This window comes from Xenopus tropicalis, chromosome 4, assembly GCF_000004195.4.
Source record: "Xenopus tropicalis strain Nigerian chromosome 4, UCB_Xtro_10.0, whole genome shotgun sequence".
Lineage (NCBI taxonomy): Eukaryota > Metazoa > Chordata > Amphibia > Anura > Pipidae > Xenopus > Xenopus tropicalis.
In genome coordinates this window covers 119,760,906-119,776,110 of record NC_030680.2, presented here as the reverse complement: position 1 = coordinate 119,776,110, position 15,205 = coordinate 119,760,906, and the positions used below count along the sequence as shown (strand labels likewise).

The following is a 15,205-nucleotide window of genomic DNA, read 5'->3' as shown; positions in this document are numbered from 1 at the left end:
AAATCCTGTCTCTCTACATGCAGAGGTTGTGCCGATCAGTTATTTTGTTACATTATGTTTGTGCTGGAATGAAAATATATATTAGTCCTGTTATTAAAAATCTGACTCTGACTCCTGCAGTAAGAAAGAGTAAAGAAAGGCAGATGCAGAGGGGCAAGTGGTGAAATGTAGTTTGATTATTTCAGAAACAGCACAGAATTTTTAATTGATTATATTTATAAAAATAAAGCTCATTTTAAATATTCAGTTTCACAAGAGTTCCCCTTTAAATGCACAAAACTATTGTCCCTTTCGCATTCATTCTAACAAAATGCTTTACAATTTTTGAGGCTTAGTCATTTGGTTGGGGTAAAGCCCAGTGCTGCTAAGCTGTAACACCCCATAGTGCAGAAAGATGTTCACTCTCTTGCAGTTTAATATAGTGTATATTAAATATAAACTGGAACAAGGACAGCAATCCTAGGAATTGTGAAACAAAAATGTAAAGGCAAAAAAGTTCATTAATAAACAACCCTTTCTCCATTTGCCTTTACATTTTTCACGTTCATGTTTCACAATTCTTTAAATCCTAGGATTGCTGTCCTTGTTGCAGTGTATTTGGTATATATACTGTATATAATACAGATAACCAGTAACTGAGATATGTAGTGCAATACATAGGGGCACATTTACTAACCCACGAACGGGCCGAATGCGTCCGATTGCGTTTTTTTCGTAATGATCGGTATTTTGCGATTTTTTCGGAAATTATCGCGACTTTTTCGTTACCAATACGATTTTTGCGAAAAAACGCGAGTTTTTCGTAGCCATTCCGAAAGTTGCGCAAAGTCGCGATTTTTCCGTAGAGTTAAAACTTGCGCGAAACGTCGCGCCTTTTAAGTTTTAACGCTACGAAAAAGGCGCGACTTTTCGCGCAAGTTTTAACGCTACGAAAAAAACGAGACTTTGCGCAACTTTCGGAATGGCTACAAAAAACTCGCGTTTTTTCGCGCAAGTCGTAATGGCTACGAAAAACTTGCGTTTTTTCGCAAAAATCGTAAAGACGCCGAAAAAAACGCAAAAAATACGAAAAAGTCGCAAAATGTTCGTTTTCCAATCGGAATTTTTCCAATTCGAATTCGTGTCTTAGTAAATCAGCCCCATAGTGAAGGTACTATGTGCCAGTTTGCAGATATTTATAATATGTACTTTATTTACAGAACCACAAAAACCAGTCAAAAAGAAACCTTCAAAGAAACCTTCACCCAAAGACACCAAAAGAAAAAAGAAGTTTAATCCAAAGGAAGAGAGACAAGGTACAACAGAGACAAACAGACATTTGTATAAGATATATTGGAAAGAGAATTAACTATACATAATATTAGATAGCGTACTATAATGCTATATTGCTGCATCTGTAAATAACTGGTCATAGCATCTTCTTCTGGGCATCTTGTAGTTATCTGTACATTGTTTTTCCCCTCCTCTGACTGCATATACCAGTTGTACTATGTATTAAGAGCCAGGTCATCTCTAAGACTCCATTCCACACAATGCCTTGCACACTTTTGTGATTCTCATTCTCATTGTGCCGTCAGCAGCAATGACAATGCAAATTCTGTCTCTCTAGTCTAAAGGGGTGGCCTCTGGTGCGCTGATCTTTTCTATCTGTCTATTATATCCTTTAATGTCGTCTTTTATAAACCTGTGGATGCTAACATATCATATAAACTTCTTTTGTGTTAAAAGTCAGCCAAATGCAAACAAAAAAGAAAAGAAGTTCAGTTAAAAGTGAAGCTACAAAACGCTAACCTTACATGTTCTATAGGCTGGGTGTGTAAAACCCTGGGCTTGATGTGTGCCATTTCTATTGTTTGTTAAAAGTCAGACTCCTATTTCTTGCATAGTGTGGTGATCCTAAAGCTAATGGCACACAGGTCATCTTTTCCTCTGCCGGTTTGCCATTAGCCAAACATAGTTTTTTTTTAGTGCAACGCCATTGAATTTTGAAAATATACAATAAAACTGAAAATATTATAATACTTGCCTTCAGTGTGTTTTCTTTTTTTTTTATAACCAGAAACAGTGGAAAGTGAGTTCACAAGTTCTTCTCAATCAACCTCTTCCCATCGCAGAAGCAAATCAACGTCCACGCTGTTGTCTGGAAAAAATAAAAATATCAAGAATAAAAATAGGAAAAAGATTCCTGGTAAGAGATGAGTATGTTTTTTTCAGGCACAGGCAATATGTATTGTTAGTTCTAGCAGAGGGGTATATCAACCCTGGTGTAGCTTCAGCTGCTCATTATTCTTCTAGTGAGATATCAGTCACATTTTTGCTCATTATTTTTAAAAACTGCATTTTCTGGCATATACTTGAGGTTGCAGAGCAGCTATGGCACCAATGACCAATTTTCCCTGTGCCAAGGGGAAACTATATCTGCTTTACTGAGTATCCACTAATGGTCATATCTATATAGCCTCAAAGCATTCTAGGGGTGTGCTAACCATGCAGCTGAGCCCATTTATAATATTTAGTTAAACACCCAATGAACATGAGCGGTACCTTCTGTACCTGCAGAGACAGACAACACTAAAACATTTTCCTTATTTGTATATTTGTATTCAATCATCATTAGAAGGTTCTCAGCTCTGTGGAACATCTTCATACCAAGGTTAAAAATGAATTATGCTTCCACTTCACTTTATTAGATTTACTTGTCTAGAAAACATACACTGAAATAACGGTTTGCTTTTTAGATGAAAAGCCTTTAATGCCCCCAAAGAGAAAAAAAGACAAAGACTTTCTTCAAACACCTGAACCAACTCCTGCAGATGAAGGTTCTGGAGATGATGGAAGTGGAATGGAATTTCTGCAGACAACCCCTTCAGCTACTTCTCTATCCGATTCTTCCCCAAAAGAAACCTTGTTTAGCACAATAATGGATGGAACCATTAGCTCTTCAGTGATGCCAAGGACAGAAAACATTGTTATTACATCAGATAAGAATACAGAAACACCTAAAGCTCTATCTACAGTTGAACCTTCATTAAGAACTACCCCTGGGATGAACATTTTTACTGATGTTTCAACAGTTTCTAAAGAACCTTTCAAGCAAACAGAAACTCCTGCCCAACCAACAGAAGAAAGCACAAGTAAGGCAAATGCAACTTCTGTTTCTTTGACAAGTAGACAAGTAAATGAAAGAAGTACTGATCCTTCTGAAAATGTAGGAAGTTTTTCACAGCAACTGCAGACTGCAACTAGTAATGATGCAGTGACTTCATTTTATAGAAATACTGACAAAACAGAGTTAGTTTACCCACTTACTGATGGAGAAAGGGCAGGTAATCAGAAAGAAAATACAGGGCATTCGGGAATAACTATAGAAAAGTCAACTATAAATAACTGGACACCATATACTACACAACCAATGAAAACAGAAGAAGTGGATAAAAACACACCCTTATTTAAGGAAGAAAATAAGGATGGATTGTTAATTTATCCTACTGTTTCATCACAGAATATGGAGAATTTTACTTTGTTGCCCACAGAGATAAAAATACAACAGGGAACTGCTAGTACAGAAGGAAATATCAATAATGGCTTAACAACCAAATTTCCTGAAAGTAAAAATTCTTCATTTTCCACTGAAACCATGGTTACAGACATGCCAAAAGCAATTTTAACAACACTAAGTAGTAAACAAACAATTTCAACAAATGAGACACCTAACTTGGGTCAATCGGTGAGCCACCCTGAAACAACAAAAATATCAAATGGCATATCAACAACAGACTCAACAGTAACAGATGATATATCTGGTTTTGTTCTGCACAGAGAACCTAATGGAGATAATGCATCAATGGTTCCCAGGGAATTTGCAGACATAGAGAGAAGCACTCCTGTATCACCCACTAGTGTATCTAGCTCTATAGTCCAAAATTCTGATCATAGCCCTAGTGTTCACACAGAGCCATTATATACAGAATATACTTTGAATATTACAGTTACTGAGACAACTCAATCTGGACAAACAAGTCCAACAAATGAAACCCCAAAGACAGCTGTGAAAAAATCAACTCAATTTCCTGCAGACAGCTCGGCTCTTGTAACTGTGGAATCCAGTCCAGACCATTTAGTTGGGTCTAGCTTTCCAACAGTAGATGCACCTCAATCTTTAAGTTCTGCTCAAGTAACTAGCACAAGCCAATCCCAAAGTTCAACATTGTCCAGAGGGTTACATGGAGAGCTGCTCTCCACTGTTGCAACAGAATCTTTAGATAAAAGTACAGGAGACATTCTGACACCAAGTTATAATGATTATGTCCATTCTAAAGTCCCTACACAAAGTAGTTACAGCTCAAGTATTTTAGCAAGTACAACAGAGCACTCCTCTATAATATACACGTCACCAAATGTAAAAGAAAATGAGAGCAGACCAGCCAGCACACAAACACCACAAAAAGACTATTCAGAAGTTACTGTGCCAGACACTGACACTAGAAACACATTTGGTAACAGCCCAACCTCTACACAGAGCACAGAACAATCTACTCTGACTAAGGAAGGACACAATGATGAAAGTTTGCCAGTTCTTAGAGAAGAACTTTTATCAACAGTTTTAAATGAAGATGCAGATAAAGGATATAGTCTTTTGTTAGATACAAAGAGTAGTGAAGCCCCCACAGATGCTTCTACCATGATCATTACTGATAAATTAAATACAAATGATTTCTTAAGTCCCACAGTTACAGTACATGTAGGACATGAAACTTTAATCAAAGGGGCTACAAGTGAGAAAGATATGTTACACACCCCAGAAGCACAAAGTCTTACAGATATGCTAAAGACAGTTCCAAATGAGAGAAACACTGAGGGAACGTTTAGCCCCAAAACACCAGATATAGCATTTGTGGAACCCACACAATGGCAGCAAACAGACCGAACACACAAAGCTCCACAGCCTGAGGAACTCACACAGAGTTCTACTGGTGATACTATTGCAGATCATGTTGTATCTGTTACAGATATTAGTTCTGCTGCCCCAGATTCCAGCTCAAGCTCCAATATTGTTACTTCAGAAACAAATACCTTAGGTGCAAACATTTTATCAACACTGGCTCCAGGTCAAACTACTCAAGCTGGAATGCAAAACCTTAGCATAACTGGAACTGCACAGCTCCCTATTAACACTTCACTATCAGTAACAATGGATTCAGGTACAAGAGACTTATCTAGTCTTAAAATATTAGATACAACCCCTAATATTCACACAACAAACCAACATACTGGTGATTCCAAAGTTGATGTCTTGACAGAGCATAGTACAAATCCCAATGTAGAAACTAAAGAAACAACAACAGGTGGTCAAGAAAAATCAAGCACAATAAATAAAAGTCCAGATGAGAGGCCAATGATAAGCGTAACTGAAGCCACCCAGATACCATTAGAAATAACAGAAAGTTCTGCACCCTTTAGAATAAGTACTTCTCCAGCTATGACTATAAAACAATTCATTGTAACTACTGAAGAGCAAAAAATAGACCTATCACCAGCAGCCTCTATTTCTAGCGATATGTCTGAAAAACCAAGAACATATTCTAAAACAGATGTACAAACTGAAATGATTAATACTTTGCCATCAAGTACAGAACTGGTCACTAGAGATAAAAATGATCAAATTACACAAGGTACCAAACCAAGTGATGTGGTTACTGAAGGAGCACTCACAAGTAATTTCAGGCAAACTATAAGTGTACCTGAAACCACAGAAACCCCTGCAGTGGTTGTAAAAACACACACAAGTACAAAAACAATATCTATTGTTTCAACAGCGAATTTAAAATCCATAGATGAAGAGAGTATAGATCAATCATTCCCGACCAACTTTCCCCAAAAACGTTTCACAACTATTGCTGAAGATGGAATCCCCGGCACAAGTCCAATAATTGTGACTGGGGAAACCAATAAAGATATTGATAAAATAAATGAGACAGTACCTAATTTAGAGACCAGCCATGGCTTTGAGAAACACTTTGAAACTGTAACAGGAGCAGAGAGAACACTAAATACAGGGACAACTCTAGAGACCCCAGGCCGACAAAGCTTAAATAGATCAGCAAGTGCTTCAGTGACAAAAGATATGAGTGAAGGACAATTGTTTGTTACAACTGAGACTGGAAACAGTTTCACATTTGGTTTAACAGCTTCTCAAATGCCTTATTTAACAGCAGGAGTAAGTGCAGAACCATCTAAAATAAGGACAACCAGCACAAGCGAAACAATAAGTTCAAGTGCCAGCAAGGAGACAATGCTTGATTCTTTTAGCTCAATTACTGCTTCTGTGGAACAAACCAGGGCTGTCACTGAAGCATCACACGAAGGGCAAACATCACCTGTGAGTGAGTTCACTACACAAAGCAGTGCAAGTTACACAGAGCCCATAACTCTCACTTCAATATATAAAGAAGGTGATCAAGAGAGACCTTCAGTTACTAATGAAACAAGTTCTTCTTCACATACACTTTCACCAGCTACTTCTGTACCAGGAACACTTACAGATTATTCATCCAACATGAATACAGATCAGAAAAGTCCAGAAACATCCACGATAATTTCAAAAGAGCATCACATAATGACCAACAGTACTGTAAACTATGTACCTACATTACTAGAGAAAACTCTGAGTACGGAAAAATCTCTGACTACAGTTTTAGTCAGTAGTATAACAACTAATGAGACAACTAGAGGCAATATGTTGTCATCTTTGTTCACTGATGACAAGGGAGGTAAAACAATGTCACCAACCATAGAAACAACCAAAGGATACACTGAAGACAGTAGCTCTTTGAAGGCAGATTTAGAGACAACAACTGTGAATACAAAAGACAGCAGTAGAGTGCAAACACTTACTAATCTAGTAACCCAGTACTTAAATAATCAACAGTCTACTGAATCTACAGGGGAGAGGGATGGGAGTGCTAGAGATAAATCTGTATTTACGACCAGTTCTTCATTATACCTTAATGAGTCTGCAAGGCAGTCTACGACTCAGTTTGCAGCTTTAACAACATCTGAACCAAATAAAATGGATATAGCTATGAGTAATGTGAGCACAGAATCTTACCCCCCAAGTAGCGTGCAGACAGATCATTCACTTAATACTCCCATTAGCACTGACCCAAGCAGTGTGTCCCTACCTGTAACTAAATCAGAGTCTCCAGTAACTCAGCTACCAGAGTCAGGTCCAAAGCATGCTAGTGTTTCAGGCATTACATCTGGATCAAGGGTACCTTTAACAAACGCCTCAGCTACACAATCCACAGCTTTAACTAGACTGAGCAGTCAATATACTATAAATACTCCTGAAAGCACAACAGAAACATTCCCCAAATTAAGCAGTAGCACAAAGGAAGTAAATACTAGCCTTGAAGAAAATACATCTACAAATAATTTACTTACACCTTCTTTTGGTTTTTCAGTGAATACATTGACCACTCTCCAGGAACAAAGCACACCAGATAATAAATCTAATGCTAATAGCTATACAACAAATTCTGAAGGATTGCAGACATCTACCAGTTCCATGCTAAAATCCACTATCTCTACCAGCCATACAAACGAGCCATCTTCTAGTACAATTAGAAATATATATGATACCCCTAATCAAACAAGCAATGTAGAATATAGCACACATAAGCCATCTGAACAAAAGGATGCTTCGTCTGGGCAAAGCACTGTGTTTTTTACAACACAGACTATTGATTGGGTCCCATCTAGCAATGCAGGGGAAAGTAAAGAGAATAGTACAAGTACAGAAGGGACAAACAGACTTTCATCTCCAACTGTTGGACAGCAAACTGAAGATTTAACAACTTTAAAACCAGAACTCACTGATGCGAATACATCTGGCAACAGAACATATGCAGATCTTAAGGAGACAGCAACCACCACGCCAACTACACAACCAATGGAAAGTGTTTCCACAACAACACAAGTGAATGTAGCTTCTCAGCAAGCCACAACTACATCATCAGAAAACCAACAAGAACACACTACCAAAGATGTAACTACTAAGCAAGTAATCACAGAACAACAGACTAAAATTCCTTCAGTTTCTTCATTTTCCAACAGTACAGTAAAATCTGATTTGGAACAGAGGCCAACTGTGCCAGAAAGTGATCCTAGTAGCATCTCAAATGTTACGCCAAGAGATGAATCAATGGCAAATGGAACTACCACTAGTTTACCAACAAAAGCAATAAATATTGAAATAATGGAAACTACTACTAAATCAACACCAAATACTATAAAAGATCTTAGAGAAACAACTGGAAGTCCAACTACTGTGAAGGCAATTTCTGTTGAACAGATGGAAAATAAATATAACCCCAACCCTCCTCTTTCACTTGACCAATACGGTATCTGTGAGATGTTGTTGGATAAGGAAAACAAACTAGGGATATCAGAGAGTGACCTCCAGAGCATAAGGGAAATATGTATGGAGATACATCCAAACTTTACTACAAGTGTAAGTACCCCTTCTTCAGAAACAAAGCTGCCTTCACAAAACCCTAGTGAGATTCCAACAAAACACACAACAGCATACACAACAACACCCAGAGTGGCTCAGCCAAATAAAAAACCGCTGCCCCCAAAAACAATCATTCAGATTGTAGAAGAGATCAACAGGAAGATGCATTTGACTCCAACGAGGAATTTAACACTATTTCCATCTCATAAAACAAATAAATCAGCAGCATGGATATTGCTTCTTAAGAAAATCAGAAGTCCACTTGGTAAGTATCTTCTTTTAAATTACGGTTCTGTGTATCAGCTTTGTGATTATAGCAAAATATGTTGACAAATGCATTTGATCTGAGTGAAAAACATGCCCTGAGGAGGAAAAAGGAGGGTGGGGGGTGCCAAAAGTTCGGGACCCCCCAGTAACTTACCTAATACCTGGCCACTGCTCCTGTAAACAGAAAACTGGCCTGGCCCAGGGTTCTTCTCAGCAAGCACCACGGAGCATTGCTCTTCTTGTTCCTTCTTTCCTTGCAGAGTAAAAAACTGCACTTTAACAAGAGACCTTTTTATTACTCACATTTACTGCACATGCATCTGCCCTGGGGCAGCGAAGAAGAAGATTAATCTGTGGTGTTTGCTGGAAGCTGGGCAGTTTGCTGATAAAAGGAGCACTGGCCCAGGGTCAGCTAATACCAGTGGAAGTAGAAGTTCTTGGGGGTAATAATCGTATGGCTGTCGGTTGAGGTAGCAATTAACAACTTCTTACTACTCTACCAAAGCCATACTAACTAGATGCGTGCTTAATATTTGCATGTCAGATACAGAGAAGGGCCCCTGGGCAACACAAGAAAGCTGCAGGCATCGTCAGTAGAACCTTCAAACTGAATTTAGCCCATTAAGTTGTAACCACAAAGTACAATAGGGGTAAGGGGCTTCTATTCTTAAAGTTTGCAAAGTTCTAACACTTCTGGCAAACTAATGTTTTTCATATGTTTTCCCAGTTTAGTATCCCTAACATTTAATTGAAAGGCAGACAATGATAATAAACTCAGCCACCGTTGCTTTTCACTTCCTGTCAGAGCTGGCTGCTAGTTAATGAATGGAACAATGGAGAGGTGGCCATATTCATGAATAGCCATTCATCCAGTTTCCATCGATATTTTCAACTGCTTTTATATTACAGCTTGTACAGAAAGCCAAGCCTGTCATTTGCGTAATACTGGAATTTCCCTCTTTCTTGCATCTCAAATTCTTGCTCAAAGGATATTCTGTTAGGAAGTCTGTACCCAAAAGAACCACAAACCAATTTGATGCTTCCCTAATACTGAAACAAGATTATACTTAATCAACTGAACTGAACAAACTGACTGTTATTTTGGCTTAATTATCTGACTATTTCTCTGGCTAGAGTTTTTCCCAGTCTGTCCAGAAATAAAATTTGGTTTTCTGATTGGTGCAAATATAAAGTCATTAGCAAACCCAGCAGGGGCCACACAACCCTCCAGCATCACTTACATCACATTCTATTGGCCCACGGGCTATGGCCTACGCATCGCCTTTCCAAAGTCACACGAAGTTGCCTGCATGAGCGGTTAGTCGCCCGCAGTAGCAGTCGATCTCTTGCAGGTGACTAACTCACTCCGTGGGCCATCAGCCTAAACTATAATACCTAGAATTCCCTGACATGTAAGGAATTAATAGAGCCGGCACTCTGGTTGGGGAAAACCACAATTTTTTTGAGTAAAAAGCCCCCTACAGCGCTAGCTCCCTGGCCATGTTACGCCTAGCACCGGTGGGGGCTGTTTTTATTTTTAAAAAGAAAACTATTGTCTCACCCACCCGGAGTGGCAGGCTCTATTAGCCCAAACCTCTGGTGGGGGAAGCAGTTTCATTGTGATAGGAGCCATTTAAAGAATAAGTAAAACTAATTTTTAATCTCTAAAATGACTTTATACAGCCCCAGATTAACATACCTTTCTCACTGCGCTCAGTTTCACGTAGATTTTATATCACAAGCAGCTCAATGTCAGCTCTCTCAGCTACTTCCTAGTCTAGCATAAAGCTCTGCCCCCTTTTTTCCCCTTCTCTAGTCACTTCTTTAAACATCTTCACAGTTAGAGAGAGAGAGAGAGGAGAGCTTCACTCTAGACTAGAAAGTAGCTGAAGTTGAGCTGCTTGTGAAACAGAATCTACATGAAGCTGAGTGCAGGGAGAAAGGCTGTTATTTTTATTTTGGGGGCCTTATAGCATATTATTAGGGGCTTTTATGGTAAAAGGCTTACTTATCCTTAAATCAAAACTCTGTGAAGGATGTAAATATTGTAGTTCATATCAGCTCTAGGTCAAAAACTCTCCTATCCATGACATACAATGTGTCCATCTTACACCGACAACCTACTCCTTGAGCAAAGAGATGGACGATCTTACACCTCTACAATGCCTAGACCCATACACAGAACTGCTAACAGTAATTGCTTTGCTTTAGATCCCCAGATGAATTTATGCAATGGCCAACCTGCGGATGGAATGACAACACTGCAAAATGGCTCCATGGTAGTTTTTAGAGGTAAGATTCTCCACTTTTTGCAGGGCCATATTCACATGAATTAACACTAGGGTGTTTGAGGAACATAAACCAGCATTGAACTAAAAAACTGTAATTCATGACAATGTTATTAGATTAGACAATTACTTTGAGAAGTTACCAAATGATGTCCCTTACTCACTGACGTCCATACAGTTATCCCTTTTACTAAAACCAATGCCCTGCTTCTAAGGAAACAGCTGAAGTATCCGCACAATACCATCCTGCGATGATTTAAACTTTGGACCCACAAATTATAGTGGTGGTCAAAAGAACTCCTTTATGGTATAAAATCTACCAACAAAAAAAAACATCTATTATGACTAGAAATAGAGATTTTCATAGTACAGGTATGCAATCTATTATCCAGAATGCTTGGGACCTGGGGTTTTCCAGATAAAGGATCTTTAGGATCTAAAGGACCCTTAGTCTACTAAAAAATAATTTATACAGTAAATTGTTTTGCCTCCAATAATTTGAATTAATTATATCTTAGGTAGGATCAAATACAAGGTACTGTTTTATTACTACAGAAAAGAAATAGTGTCAAAAATTAGAATTATTTGCTTATAACGGAGTCTATGGGAGATTCCATAATTCGGAGCTTTCTGGATAACAGGTTTCCCGATAACTGATCTCATACCTGTATAGGATACCAAAGCAACCTCTGAGGCAGCTGGGTATTAAAGATGGTTTATTAGGGTTCAGTAAGTAAAAGTCTGTTTTTGGGATCATTTCAGGTCATTATTTCTGGACACTGAACCAGGGAGGAGCGGTGAGACAAGCAAGGAAAATCAGTGATGTGTGGGGAATCCCTTCCCCCATTGACACAGTGTTTACACGATGCAACTGTGCTGGGAAAACATTCTTTTTCAAGGTGCAAATATAGTTTAGATTGATTTTACGTATTTTAGATGTAAGCAGGGGTGGGACATATCAGCCGGGTGCCCTAGTCAACCCGCCTGCCCCCCCCCTCCCCCCATCCACGCGCAAACAAGCATGTGCATGCATAGCGACATTACAGGGGAGGGAGCGGTGAGAAGCACTGGTGCGGGTTAGAAAGATCAAACACCCATAGGGGCTGATTTACTAACCCACGAATCCGACCCGAATTGGAAAAGTTCCGACTTGAAAACGAACATTTTGCGACTTTTTCGTATGTTTTGCGATTTTTTCGGATTCTGTACGAATTTTTCGTTACCAATACGATTTTTGCGTAAAAACGCGAGTTTTTCGTATCCATTACGAAAGTTGTGTAAAAAGTTGCGCATTTTTCGTAGCGTTAAAACTTACGCGAAAAGTTGCGCATTTTTCGTAGCGTTAAAACTTAACGCTACGAAAAATGCGCAACTTTTCGCTTAAGTTTTAACGCTACGCAAAATGCGCAACTTTTTACGCAACTTTCGTAATGGATAGGAAAACTCGCGTTTTTACGCAAAAATCGTATTGGATCCGAAAAATTCGTAAAGAATTCGAAAAAATCGCAAAACATACGAAAAAATCGCAAAGTACCGATCATTACGAAAAAAACGCAATCGGACTCCATTCGACCCGTTCGTGGGTAAGTAAATCAGCCCCATAGTGTCAGCCCTGGCTGGGAGCTTTATGGAACAGGACCCTCATTATCCCTTCTGTTGGTTGTATTTTTGTGTGTAACCTGCATGTTCAGTGCATACACTCATTAGTTGTATAGCGCTGCAGAATATGCATTATTATTGTTGTTAGATATGAAACCAGGAAAACCATCCTGCATCAAAGCTAAAAAGTTCCATTCAATCTCATTGCCAACTCAGTCTATCAGACCGTCGGGTTTGCTTTACGAAATATAGCCAATGTTGGGTTTCAGAAAAGAAAAAGCATTCTTAAAACAGTCTCTGCACAGCATTGCAGCAGATTGTTATGGTAGCACCCAGTGTCAGCCTGGAGACCCAAGGGCCCACCAGAGTAACTCACCTCCAGGGCCCTGCCCCCACCTGCCACCCCTCCCTTTACCACTGCTGTTGATGCCTCCCAACCAATCACCGCAAAAGCCACTACAAAAATACCTGCTGCATGGACCTGAAGTGGCGGCCCACTGGGGTTTTCCTTGGTATGCTGGAAACACTGACTACGGGTATAGGATCTATTATCCAGAATGCACCTAGGGTTTTCTGTAATTGGGATCTCCATACCATAAGCCTGCTAAAAATAATTTTAAATCAAGAAATAAACCAAACAGGATTGTGTTGCCATCCAGTTTAAGGCACTGTTACAGAAAACATTGGAGATGGCCTTTCAGTAATTCAGGGCATTCTGGATTAAGGGTTTTTGGACAGGGCATCCCGTACCAGTATTTTGCGTTTTGGTTCAGAGAACTTTTTACAAAACATTATTACATACATGCTAATTAGTCCTTGTTTTGTTACAGGGTCCCCGTTATTGGCGTTTCACCAATGATGTCATGGACAAGGGATATCCCAAAGAAATCATTAAAGGATTTGGTGGTCTGAAAGGTAAAATAACATCAGTCCTATCTGTGGCTGGATTCAAAACAAGACCAGAGTCCGTTTACTTCTTCAAAGGAGGTACGTTGGCATTCTGCATATAAAAACAGGGATAAAAGAGATAAAAGGCTTCAGGCTGGTGTGGGTTTAGGGTAAATGGTAACGTTACACTATAGTCTGAGAGATTGTACTGTTTAACCTGTATAACAATAATATTGCAGGTGGAAACGTTCAGAAATACACATTTCGGCAAGAACAATCGAAGAGATGCACGAAAAAAAAGCAGCCGAATGTGCAATACCCAATCTATTCTCACAATATTCAAACAGTGAAGTACCGCTATCCGAGAGATGTAGTGAAACAGCAGAGAAAGATCCAGAGAACCATAATAACCATCAAACAGGAGCCATTAGGTATCATTCTGGGTTATGAGCTACATGCCAAGTGTATTGCTTTGTGCAGATGTGATTTAAAGGAGAACTAAAGATTAAAGAACTGGGTAAAGGAAATGCCACAAATTAGGTCACAATATACTGTATCTATAGAATAGAAATGGCACAATATACTGTATATATAGAATAGAAATGGCACAATATACTGTATATATAGAATAGAAATGGCACAATATACTGTATCTATAGAATAGAAATGGCACAATATACTGTATATATAGAATAGAAATGGCACAATATACTGTATCTATAGAATAGAAATGGCACAATATACTGTATCTATAGAATAGAAATGTCACAATATACTGTATCTATAGAATAGAAATGTCACAATATAAAGCTGATTAGTAATTAATTCAGATTCACAATAATACAGCAGCTTAGAACCAGTGCTATTTGAATCAGAATGTAATAGTCAGCCCTGTAGCATCTGTTTATATTATAGGCATTATTTGTGAGCCCACTGAGCATGTACAGTGTCACTGACACTTCAAACAAAATCCAAGATGGGGAGCTCCTGTGGCAACTTTGAAGGCCAGGATCATTACTGTTATAGAGATGCTGAACTTTTAGGCTGGTGCAGTAAGTTCAGTATATAAAATATGGCATTTCTAGCCAGAATTGTTTTTATGGTTTAGTTCTCCTTTAAATGCAAGTAGTATTTTGCTGCAATGAGGTACCTGGGTGTTTGTAGTAGGTTGTTGTAATGGACATATTGGTGGAAAGATCCGCTCATTGACAATCCAAAAAAACAAAACAAAAAAGAATCTTATCGGCCACCTTTACAAATGATGAAATGTAAAGCTAGTGAAATACCATTTACGAGGCTCAGACTGCATCTAATTTAGTTTATGAAGTGCAGTAGAATCTACATGATCTTGTTTTTGGTCAAAACAATCCTGGAATTAAAGTTTATTTATTAAAGTAATGGATAATTTGGGATGGAGATGATAGACCAGTGTTACCTGGACATGCTTGGACTCATTAGCCGATTCACTACTTAGACTCCTCCGCAGAGTAGTTACCAGGCTAACTTGCCCAATCATGATGATTATATATTCTATGATCTATTAGTCCTGGCCAGGTGGCAGCAGGGTACCAGGAAGCAGTCATTCAAAGTGGCAATTGCCAAAGAGCATTCTACTGGGAATCGGAGTCGCTCCTTTCACATAATTGTT

The 15,205-nt window shown here is 38.8% G+C and overlaps 1 protein-coding gene across 3 annotated transcripts in view; it reads left to right on the top strand.

Moving 5' to 3' along the window:
* Nucleotides 1–15,205, top strand: part of prg4 (proteoglycan 4) — a 43,004-nt gene that overhangs the window by 24,981 nt on the left and 2,818 nt on the right. For 2 of the 3 annotated variants that reach the window (XM_031901070.1, XM_031901069.1), the window contains 7 exons: nt 1,200–1,295; nt 2,060–2,188; nt 2,739–8,780; nt 10,994–11,074; nt 11,833–11,969; nt 13,500–13,656; nt 13,797–13,988. In XM_031901070.1, the coding sequence (XP_031756930.1) occupies nt 1,200–1,295; nt 2,060–2,188; nt 2,739–8,780; nt 10,994–11,074; nt 11,833–11,969; nt 13,500–13,656; nt 13,797–13,988 (6,834 nt within the window). The remainder of the gene's footprint in view (nt 1–1,199; nt 1,296–2,059; nt 2,189–2,738; nt 8,781–10,993; nt 11,075–11,832; nt 11,970–13,499; nt 13,657–13,796; nt 13,989–15,205) is intronic. The other variant, XM_031901071.1, reaches the window with a different exon arrangement.